Raw genomic sequence first — 12,520 nt, 5'->3', positions numbered from 1 at the left:
AAATTACAAATTCTCCAATACATCATGATGATGTTGGACACTTGTATAGTAAATATTTCCCCTTGTTAAAGGAAATGGCAATCCAGCTTGCTAAATTGTAAAATACCCCTGATTTCCCTGTTGTACTTCATAGTAATTGCAATGGACTGCAGTAGGAATGCAAGAAAGGTAATGGTGCATGGGACATTAGCAACAGGTATTAAATGCTTAAAACAAGACTTAAGTGAATAATCAATAATCTAAATGGTTGCTTATTAGTTTTCTTTGTCAATTAGCAAATGGATTAATGGACCGTTGTTTGTTTTAGCTCCATTCACCACAGTTTCCCCCTAAAACAAACTTGTTCAACTGACACTGGGAAGATACAAGAAACGGAAAGACTGAATTTCAAACCATTAGACACCAGTTGTATTTCATTACTGCAGCATGTACCTATATTTTTTGCGATCAAATGTTTTTATTCTGTGTAGTTGCACAGAGTGGCAGAGCACCATCAAATCTTTCAAATTATAAACAATTTGCTGAGACATAAGAGAGCGTCCCAGGACCAAAAAACACAGAGAGGAAAGACGGGAAGGAGAGAGACATAATGAACAGTAAAATTGACATAAACAAACAAATAAGAGACATTGACAGAAAAACAGACATGAGACATAGGGGACCAAACACATGCACAAATAGAAGTAAGAAGGCTATAGCAAAAGTCTACTGCACGGATTTCAAGGATTCAGCCATGCTATGTGTCTAAAGTCCTTTCTGGTACTCCGTTTATGCGCGCTGTAGAGAGCTCCATATATATGACATCCAAGAAGGAAAGGGTCCAAGTACTGGCACACAAGTCACGAGGTGGTTTCCAATTGGTTGCAATTATTCTCTTAGCAGCTATTTGTCCAGCAAATACAGCAGGAGAGCTGAAGGGCTGACAAATCATTACAAAATCCAAACACTGTTCCACATATATTAAAGACAGTGGCCATGATTAATTGTTAACGAGTCACACCTGACTCATTATCATTACTTCACCAGGGAGATACAAAAACCTCATTCGGAGTGTGCTGGGGTCTGGAGTAGATCACAGAACACGATGGAAGCTGGATTGGAAATTACTATTTGCATTTCACACAGTTCTTTTAAAAGCAGTGCTCGGTGTGACTGGGAGCTGGGAGACACGGCTGGTCTCCAATAACAACGGTGGCCTGAATGGCTGTTGAGCATCAGGAGAAGTGTCTTCAGCTGCACGTGTAGCTCGTGATATCTATGTCTATGAGAGTTGTTGACATGCCGGAGCTTGACATGCCAGACTCTGCTGGCTGTGTCTTGTAGAAGAGACAACCTGAAGGGCTTACAGGCTTTGTGAGATAGAGGAGAGAGAGAGAGATTAAGGTATCCCCGGAAAAGAAAGGCAGAGTGTGACAGAGAGTGAGAGCAGATAGCTTGTACCGGAATGTTTGCCTCAAAATGCTCATTTTCAGGTTCATAATTGTATTTTGAGGTTGTACCAGAATAGGCTGTTGTACTGCACATTGCTGCAGATCCTCTTTTCACCCTGTGTGTTTGGGTCTCTGTTTTAGACATCTCACTTTTATACTATCTTTGTTGGGAGTCGCACACGTGCAGTAGCTAGGTAAGACCACATCAGCTAGATAACTAGACTTTTTTGGTGGCTTTTCCCTTTATTGACAGTAGATAGAGAGAAATGGGGGATGAAACGCAGCAGTGAGTCGCAGGCCGGACTTGAACCCCGCAGGACTCAGCAAAAACGGGGTGAATGCTCTTACTGGGTGAGCTAGAGGCCGCCCCATTAGTTAGGTAACTCTTTCTACAGCTTTGGTCAGTCCAAGATTAGCTGGGAGACTTCTTCTAGATGAGGGCCTTGTGGAATACCTGCAGAACAGGGACAGGAAGTAGTTCTTTTGTAGGTTATGGTGAACTAGTGTGTGTTGTAGCAGTGTTTTGCCATTGAGAATGAGCTAGCATGCTAGCGCTAGCATGCTACGGTGAGCCACCTCGTCTCTAGTGGCGTAGAAAGCCGTGCAGATGTTGAACAGCTCACCCGGAGACTGAAGGCAGAGGACATTCAGAAACCGGATCTCTCTCAAAACATGGATAGTCAGTGTATGTAGTCTAGTGTAGGCTATGTGTGTAGAAGCACCAGAGACACAAATTAACCCAGAAAACATGTGTTTTTTCACAACATGGGCACTTTAACATCTTTATAAGGCATTATGAAAAAGAAAAGGGCATACATAAGAATGCCTCTTATGTTTCTAAGTACTAAAGTTTGGACTGGCTGTTTGTTTTTTCAATCCTTTATTCATTTTTTATTATTTTATCTACCTTTAAAAGTAGTTTGCAAAAAAAGCTAAGACTTGGCTGATTATTATATATATATTTATATTGATTATTATTGAAAAAAGTTTGAGAACCACTGGTTTATGCCAAAGTGGTGGACCGACAAAGTGCACTTTTTTCATTTTTATTTTTTAGAAAAAAAGAAACACAGTTGTTGTTTTGATACTTTGTCAAGCCATTGAGAAGAAGTGGATTTCCAACAAGTTAAATTACATGACATGCTACAGTATAATGATGTAAAAAGTTTCTCATTCGTAAAATGGCACAAAACATCAACCATTGCAATGAGTGCAAAGTGCTTTAAAGAAGAATTTTTAGACAAAATCTACAGTCGTTGAGAAGATGAAAAAAAATAATTGACGTTGCAAAACGAGATGTATCATCCGCCACATTTGTCATAATTTTGCCAACAGAGAACATTTGGCTGAGGCTGTTACTGGGCCTCCTCCTCATGGGTCCTTAGACTTAGAACTGGCTCTGAGGCATACAACTCTATGAGCAAGGCAGACTGAGTCAGTTGAATTTTAAACTGTCCTTGACTGAATCACTAAAGATGAATCATGCTGAATTAAGACAAGTTATTTGTTTAAGTCAGTGATCACACCAGCATGGCAACTCTTTTTTAATGTGACCCTATCTGACCACCACTATATCAGTCATGCATAGTTATCATTTTCCAAAATGGATTTGAATATATGGAACGCAGGCAGTGATCTGATGATGCACAGGCTGGAGGATTCCTCTCCTCTAATTGCGCAGGATGATACCGCAGCTCCGCTACGGCTTCACACTCCAACCCACCTTAAAACGGGTCCCTATGGTGCTGCGTTCATGTCCTCCGTGAAAAACGGGAAAATGCACAAACCCCTTTTATGACACAGAAGTCAGATACTTGCAGTTTCGGAGCCTATATCGATCCCAATTCCTCCGACCCACACTAAATGTTGTGTCATGCATAAACACATGCAGTCTAGCAGTTGTAGTAGGCCTATTACTGCCTTTTAAAAAAACAATATGTAGCCTGTTTTCATTGCATTTAAAAGATAACCACCTGTTTGATTTTACCATCTGTGGTAAGGACTTTGCCATTGTGAATGCATAGCTATATAGAGCTTACTACAAACGAACAAATGTATTAAAATTCACGGCTGTCTTTGTATGAAGAAAGTTCCAGTCATACCCAATTCTTGCATAGGATAAATATTAACTTTTAAAAGTTACAGTTACCAGAACAGGTTTTATACTATAGGGCCTAACGATACTATTTTGGCCTTCTGTTTCATGATTTTTGACTGCAGCTTCCTGTATCCTAATGTGTTCTAACTTTATTATAAAAATGGTTAGCGAGTATTTAAAAATAAAACAAAGTTATCCTATACAATTATATTATTGATATCATTGTAAATGTAAGTGCGTTTAGGATGAAAATGCCAATAATTAAAAAGCTTTCTAGCCGCCATGAGCACACTGAGGTGGTTTCCTTTAACCAAAGTATGAAATCTCCGTGTATTTCGATATTCATGGAACGCAACACTCCAGCTGGGAAACCGACAGCGCAGGTGACCAATCAGCGGCCGGGGCTTCTTCCCACGCACCTCATTGAAACCAGTGCGGAGGAGGGGCCGCGGTTATCTAGGAGCTCGCGCCTGGTTTCACTGCGTCGTGTGCTTTCGTCCCATTGGCGCAGGTGATCCGTCTCAGGATGCGAGAGGAGAGCGGAGGAGAGGGGAAGAGAGAGGGGAATGCGCCGATGGAAAAGTGTCCAGGGCTCGGTTAACAAGAAAACAGGATACCGGCCCGCTTCAGTTCGTTCTTGGGACATTCGGCGATGAGGGATTCACCGAAAGGGGCACTTTGAGATATGATGAGGTTTATTTCTGGTCGGCAATAGTACTATGATTTGGTATGTGGCCACTTTGATAGCAAGTGTATTCAGCACCCGAGGAACGGCCGCTCAAGGTGAGTCGAAGTGCAGTATCTGTATCCAGCACGCCTATTGTTCAAGTTTTAACTTACATTTTTTTCCTTTAAAAAGCAACCTTTTTCCCGGTTGTCTGTTAGCTAACTTTGGACATGTCGCGTGTATGTTAAACACGTCATAGCCTACTTTACGCCATGAAGTCCATACGGACGTATGTGTGTTCATCACCGCACCTGACAGGAGCCGGTGGCAAATGATGAGGGGAAACGGACCAAGTTAACCGTTACATGAATTGTAACTTAGCTTCACCACGGACGATAGCCTATAGGCAACTCTTTTGGTTAAACCTGTTTTTAAAAGAGTACAACCTTCCCACTGTAATACATCATGGGCACGTTAAATGGTACTATATCGGAGTTGTGACGTTTTGAGCTTCCGAGTGGTTTTGCAGTCTGTTCGGGTTGACATTTCTCCCAAAATGTGTGAGTTTGGAGCTCCAGGACATAGGACTGTAGCAGCCGGCGACAGTGAGCTGCACGCTGGCTGCTAGCGTTTCGTGAGATGTGAAGGCAAATGTTATTAGCATAGTGCGCTGGTGTAGATGTCATTAAAATGCTATGAGTGGTTTAACCTCTTCCTGGTGAGCCGTTTGTGCTAACGGTGAGTCAGTCCGACTCTGTCCGTTAGAGGGAGCTCCTTCTGAGCCAGCACCGCGTGCCCAGCACACCCAGGCTGCTTCTCACTCGGCTATGTGTGATGCAACTTTGACAACATGTGTGATGACTTCGTGGGAGCCTTTAACCTATTTTCTACAAATCTAAATGTGCTTTTCTTGTGAAAAAGAGCAGTTGTCATTGTTTGACAAAATGGCTCCATGGGCTAGAGATCCTTCAACCATGCCACCTTGCAGCTGACCTCTGACCTCCTGTGGAGGGCTGAAAGAGATGGGTAATTGTTGTGTCTAAAAGCCAAAACCACACTGATGGAGGGGGGGTGGTGGTCACCTCAGTTTCACCTTTCACAATCTCATAAAGTGGGCTGCAACTACTGATATTTTTTTATTGTATTATTATATTATTTTTTATTAGGTCAATGCACGTTAATCAACATTTCTCTAAATACGCCAGAGTCGGCTAATTTTCAACTGTAGTCCTAGTTACCTAGCATGCATGTCTTTATGGTGGGAAGAAACCAGAGCACCCGGTCAAATCTGCTGATTATTGTCTATTGACTACAAAATGTCAGAAAAATAAATAAATAATAATGTTAATAAAATGCAGATAACAATTTCCCAAAGCTCAAATTGAAATATTCACATTGCTTCTTTTGTCCAAACCCCACAGGTTGAGAATACTATGATTGAATACTATGAAAACCAGGAAATATTCACATTTGAGAAGCTAAAACCGGTGTATTTTGATGATTTGTGCTTTAAAAACATTTCGATGATCAATAACCTATATATTAATTGCAGCTCTAATCATGAATTACATCATGGATTGGTGGGAATTGTTGGGTTTCTGTAAATAACATCACGGAGTACCGTCTAGACCTGCTCGATTATGAAAAGCGCTGTGAGATAACTGTTGTTGTGATTTGGCGCTATATGAATAAAATGGAATTGAATTGACTCATCCTCTAGTAGGCGGACCGGCGTATCATTTGGCGGTCCGACACTGGGCATTGTGTGCATGTGAGCTTGCCTCTCATCGATGACGACAGGGACACGTGGTGAGGGAGTAAAGCTGGAGCAGCATCACACTGTACCTTTTTTTTATAAAAAGGAATCCCTGCTACTTTTGCCTCCCTCCTTCCTTCCCTCCCTGCCACTCATCCTTAGAGGAGAGAAAATTGGGACAGCGTCTGTGCTTCAGCATCACTGATTAGATGATTAAGAAAGGAGCGCAGTATGATGCAAACAAGCGCTCCTTCACTGCGTGTTAAACTTTTGACACCAAATCTTGCAGGTTTATGTATGTTTATTTTGGTTGACATCCTTCTGGCATGCAGCATGGACTCGGCTGGCTGCACGGCAAACAGTAAGGCCTAAGTAATGTCTTGCCTAAAGAGGATACACTTAAGCATCTTCTGCCAAAAGAGGGAGACTTAGGGAGATGTTTTTAAGCGGCTTGCCCTCGTCTCTTCCACGGTCGGGAGAGCAGGCAACTTGGCATAAATGAGCACTAACTTCAAACGCGACCGGACTTGTTTTGTAAAGACTGTCCCTTCAGTTAGTGTCACTGGTCATGCATATGGTCCTTGTCCCGTGCTTTAACACATGGAGCTCTCAGTACTCTGCAGCATCCGTGCTGTGCACACACAGACACACAAACAAAGGCGAATACACAAGCTGTCAGAAGCTGCGCAGGGCAGCATCCTTCTGGCCGAGTGCTGCTGTCTCCAGCAGGCAGCTGGCAAATGCCTCGTCTTTTGCCAGTGATAACCCTGGACCTGAGCCAGACTGGATCTCTTTCTCTCTGTTCTCCCTTCCTCTCTGGTTTCCTCTCTTCCTCACCTGGTTTCATCTCTCTCTCCCTCCCTCCTTACTCTCACTTTTTCTGTCTGACTCAGGTCCTCGTCGCCATCCCATCCTCTTCCCGTCTCTCTTCTCTCCTGCTCCGCCCTGTCATCTTCCTCTTCCGTACACTCGGATGAACTTGTTTCCCTCCAGCTTTCAAGTGGCCTCTCTCAGCATGGCTGTGTAGCCAAGGGAAGGGAACATGGTGGGTTGTGTTAATGGAGGCTCAGGGCGCGCTCCACAGCAACCGTCTGCTGCCATTCGCACACACACGCACTTGTTACCCCTACCCACGCACACAGACACACACACAAAACATACACACACTTGTCAACACACAAGCATCCCCTGGGGGAGCAGTGTGTCTTTAACCAGGATCTGAACATATGCCCACTGACAGGCCGTCTGCCCTGGACTAAGTTGGACTAATTATGATTAAGCTGTGAGATAAATGCCACTTGGTTGCACGATAAATACATATGCCACAACATGCCTGGGGACTGATGAGGAGGAGGGGGTGATGCATAACTGGCAACATTTGAGTTTCAAAATCCATTGTTAAAAATGTAAGTAAATAATTTACCAGATGTATAATTGTTGTTTGATTTTTTTGTTATGACAAAACATCAATCTATCAAATAAACACTGCAGATTAGCAATGGTACAAAACAAATACATTTTTATCAATTTATCATTTCAATAATTAAATCCAGTAAGTTAAGTTCTCCTGATCTGTAGACTTTAAGCCAGGACTGCTTGATCATTGTAATTGCAACCGCGATGTCACACTGCGATTTAATTAACAAACAGGTGTGCTGTGTGCATGACACTCTAGTCTCTGTGTGCACTGTGTTTCCCACTTTTCGGGTGGGAAACACAGGGGGGGACGTTCACTCCAGGGCCGATGCTCTTTGGGGGTAACACCCTTCACTCTATCGACAGTATTACCAACAGATGAAGCCACCGTGTCTTGAGAAGCTTGTTGTTAAAGCTGTAGCACGTAGTTTCTGTCTCCCCCATGAGGAATTCTAAGTAATGGCAACAACACTGTTGGCGCGTCCACATGATACAAGCCTTCTGTAATTATGCACAGCCCCCGCCCCTGGCCCCTACGTTGCTAGTAGCCAAGGAGGACACAAAGGATTAACACCATTTTCTGAACATAGTCATAATGAGAAATCCAGAGAGAGTCATGTGGAGCTGAGAGTCTGTTTGTAACAGACGTTCTTTAATATCAAAAAGTTACGCACTAAAGCTTTAATTCACTTTACATCATCTTTGTTATCTGTTTTCGTCTCGCTTTTCCCCTCACACAGCCGCACTCGTACGCTAAGTACTCTGGGCCCGCTACTACCGCTCGCTACTACCTACCTGCATTACCACTCACACACTGATGTCACGTACTTAAAGCACCTGCTATTCCCGCTCACTGACGCGCTCCCTCATAACAACGTCCAAAAAAGATATGACCAATCAGGAGTCTCTGTTTAGGCAGCAGCGCGCGTCTCGTGTATGGTCTCGTAGAGTATCAGAAGTGAAGAGGGTTTCAGTGCGTGCAGACTTTAAGCAGAGGTTGTACACATTATGTTGTAATTTAATGATAAAGATGAAAAAAAATGATAATTTGTATTTTTCTTATTTATTCTATGTATTTCATTTGTACTGTTGAGCATAGAAAAAATATCTTTAGAAAATATTTCTTAATCATTTAATTTTGTATTATTGGACATTTTTTGGGTGTATATATCTTGTTGTTCTCGTTTAACTTTGTGTGTTCAAGGATTGAAATACACAAGATTTTTGTGTATTTTCCTTGATAATCAAGCATGTAGACTCATGATACCATTATATTGCAATTGCAGTATTGTATATTGCAATGTGACTTTTTCTCCAAATTGTGCGGCCCTACTATAAACAATGTATACTATTTAGGTAAGATTGCATAGTAGCCATGGTAACATATATGCAAGTCAGCAGGTGTGCAGGGATTTGCCCGATAAACTGGGTAAGGTTAACCCATTAGTCGACCCCACGCTGGGTCATGTTTTTTTATTATTTTTCAGTGTGATTACTTGATGAACTCTTTGCGCCACCAGAGAGATAAATACACCCATAACGCACAGTTAAGTGCTGCATGACTTGCTGTCAGTCTCCAGAATTTGATTTGATAATTCAATCAGAAAATGCAGGATACCAAACAATAATTCCCTTGGATCAGAGAGGCTCCGAAATCAGGGTAGCAGCTATTGCCATGGTTCCGCGACACGTTCTGTGATGCCATGTCAACTGCTACACTGTGGTGCCCTGCTACGTCCTGCTACGTCCTGCTACGTCCTGCTACGCTTCCTGCTACGTCCTGCTGTGCCTTGTAATGCTGCCACAGCGTCCTGCTATGCCATGAACTACCACAAAGAACTGCTACAACTACTAATTTTTTCTATTTTGTTATTGCCACTCTTCATCTAACCCCAACCGGCCCGTCAACACCGCCTACCAAGAGCCTGGGTCTGACCGAGGTTTCTGCCTAAAAGAGTTTTTCCTCGCCACTGTCGCACTGTTGCTTGCTCTGGAGGAAACTAGACTGTTGGTCCTTGTAATTCAGGGTGTGGTCTTCTGTAGTTCTTGAGATAATTCTTGTTATGAATTGATACTATAAATAAAATTGAATTGAATTGAATTAATTTGGGTTAGGACCTGTTGGTGTGTATAAAAACAGCGTCTTAAAAACATGTCTCCTAACCTGAAAACATAGTTGCATGTAATGTCTTTTGTGGCTCTGGAGCCTACAAAGACCTACAGGTTGTTGCCATCTACCCTCTCTAGTCTCAGCAGCAATTTGATAACACCATTTTATCATAAACTATGTTGGCCCAATAGAAGTTAGTTAGCAGTAGTTCAAATTAGCTTCTGCATTGTTTTCTTTAGTGTGGTTTGTGTGGTTGCCATGGTCACATGGACAAAAGAGTTCAACCATCATGAACTCAGGCTGCACCAACATATCACTGAGCCGGTCTCTCTCTCCATAGTTGTGCTTATATTGGGAGCAATGGAAGTGGTGCTAACCTCTCGCTGTCTGAGCACCTTTAAATCTCTCCGTCCACTCTCTCTCTAGGAATTGGATTTAGTTGGATTACATTTACACCTGACTCTGAAACACAGCTGTGTTCTTCCCTTTAGACTTACAGTTTGTAAAGCTGCAGCAATTACAATTGATTAGCTCGATTAGTTGATGGATGGGAAATAAATTAGCAACTATTTTGATAATCCATTAATCGTGGCAGTCAAAAATGCCAAATTCACTATGTCCAGATTTATACATGGGGATATTTTTCTGTTTTTTTTCTCTGATACTAAACCTTTTGTATTGGACTTTTTGAAGACATCAGAAGATGGCACCTTCGACTTTGGGAAAAATCAACTATTTTCTGACATTAAGAAACCAAGTGATTCATTGAGATACACATTCAATTAATTGCTAATGAAAATCGTTCTTTGTTGCAGCCCTAAAACTTTGCCAGTTCCGTTTCTAATAATTACATAATTTTCCCTTACTCTGAGTGCTGGTGCCTAATTAATTTTATCCCTGAAATGTCCCTGGTATCCCTGTTTTTTGATGATCCCTACAGTATGATCACTTAATGAGAGTTCTCCCAGTAAGTGGGTGGCTGCTTGGCAAAAGCAAAGCTGCTGACCAAGAAAAGGCTTGTTCACAGCATGGTTTAAAATCCTGTGGGTGTTGAGCAATTTCTCACTGAAGGACTCTCATCGCTGTGTGTTGAGTGTGCTGTGTGGCTTAGGGCTCACAACACATTGTTTTAGCATCACCATTGCGATGTGAGAATGTGCAGTAGTCACATTGCATGAAGTGTAACGTACATTTTCTTTCTTCATTTTTGCTGCTTGATACAATAGGAAAACTTGCTGTTCTCACGTCTGATGTTATCGGCCGACCTTTTCCCTTTAAGACAGGCCGCCATGGGTTTGCTGTGGGATGTGAAGCTCTCCCTTGTGTCTGTAGAAAAGTGCTGTAAGTAGTGAAGCCACATTAGTCAGTGTATTGTGTTTGCTGCAAAGGAAAAAAAAAGCACCTGTTTAATGCATTGTTATCACGATGTCGGACGACCATTCTTGCAGATGCTAGATTAAAAGCTAGTTACCAGCTAGGAGGCAGGCTAAAGCTAATTGAGTCAGCCTAAATAAACCAGGGGTATGTCCCATCTACGGTTTGGAGCTGGAAACAGAACACTAATCTACAAGAGAAGTCTGTGTCTGATGTAACAGAGTTTACTCTGGTTTAAGGGTTCTTGAATACATGGAGTTTGTTATTAGTGCATGACATGTAGGCTCTGCAAGCACAGCCAACCACCAATCCCAATCAGTGTTGATCAATTTACCAAACAACCAAAGCGGGCCCCGCTAGTCGCCCACAACGTGAAAATGAACGAGGATCAGGAGGGGAGCAACATCAGGGAACCCCCTTATTTCAGGGGAAGTAACACGCATGCATTATTAATATCATTGAATTCAGAATGGAATGATAGTAGAGTATTATATGAATACAATGGTGGGAGTCAACCAGTGTATCAAACTTCCAAATGTACCCCTCCAAAAACATGTCAGATGACTACTCTCAGTGCTCACTTGCTTCTGTATTTGGTGTGTTGGACCAATTGTAAAGCACAAAAAGTTCAAGAAAGGATGGTATTTTTCACTTTAATTATTATTTTCTATGCAGATACACTACCCTACAAAATCACCCTATTAATTTAAGAATCCTGAATTATTTACAAATAAAACTTTTCAAGTAATCTGAATTCCAGCATTATTTTTCATCTTTCAATATGTCGCAGATTTTCTTTTATTGCAATGTCAGTTTTTTCCAAAATAGTGCAGCCCAAGTGTGGCTTTAGACACATTAGGTTTTTATTAGGAACGCTCTGATCCGGCCTTCTAATTGATCTGATCACTGCTGTTCATGACTAAATGACTCAACATGTTTCAACATAGAACTTCAAAAGAAAAAAGAACATTTTCTAACATGGCAACATTTAAGTCAATAAAGCTTTTTGAATCTTGAGTATAACTTGTCAGCATCTCACCAGTTCACTTACATTTTTGCCAATCTTCCATCCTGGACTTTGCCAGGGGACTTGAGGCCCAGTTGGATGAGGCTGCATCTTATCTGCATAACTCCCTCCAGTCTATTTTTATGCTTTCAGGACTTCAAAAGGCTCATTTTTTTCTGGACTGCACATGTTTTTGAAAGTTTAGGTGTAGGTGTATGCGTGTGTGCGTGTGTGTCCAACATTCAACTTCCTGAAATGAGGTCACACATCCAGTTAAAACCAGAGGATGCATCTCAGCCTCTCCTTCACTGAGCCAATGCTCAAGGCATGTGGTGTGCAAAAAAAACCAACTCAACATTTTGTCCACAGTTGTTGGTTGTCACTTTTAGACTTATCGTTCCCACTGTCAACTTCATCTGGAGTCAACATTTTTCCTTGAGGTTGGAAAATTTGCACACTAGTTTACAGACTTGGAAGGCCCCCTACTCTTTATTTGTTTCACAAATCTTTCATTTATATGAAAGCAAAAGGAAGCAATACGACATTGGATATGATGAGAGTTCTGTTTAGTTTAAAGATTTCCCCAAGCTGAACATTCTCTTCTAATAGATTCAAGGATTCCCATCCTTGGCGCAGGTTTTCAGCATGGTACACACCTAGTGC

General features: G+C 41.9%; 1 protein-coding gene across 5 annotated transcripts in view; it reads left to right on the top strand.

Moving 5' to 3' along the window:
* The first annotated feature begins 4,002 nt into the window (after positions 1-4,002).
* The window catches only part of igsf9bb (immunoglobulin superfamily, member 9Bb), a 118,336-nt gene continuing 109,818 nt past the window's right edge, over positions 4,003-12,520 (top strand). For all 5 annotated transcript variants that reach the window (XM_032534532.1, XM_032534530.1, XM_032534531.1 and 2 more), the window contains exon 1: positions 4,003-4,311. In XM_032534532.1, the coding sequence (XP_032390423.1) occupies positions 4,248-4,311 (64 nt within the window). In that variant the 5' untranslated portion in view covers positions 4,003-4,247. The remainder of the gene's footprint in view (positions 4,312-12,520) is intronic.

The sequence above is a fragment of the Etheostoma spectabile genome, chromosome 13 (assembly GCF_008692095.1).
Source record: "Etheostoma spectabile isolate EspeVRDwgs_2016 chromosome 13, UIUC_Espe_1.0, whole genome shotgun sequence".
In the NCBI taxonomy this organism is placed as follows: domain Eukaryota; kingdom Metazoa; phylum Chordata; class Actinopteri; order Perciformes; family Percidae; genus Etheostoma; species Etheostoma spectabile.
This window is presented reverse-complemented; position numbering and strand designations above follow the sequence as displayed.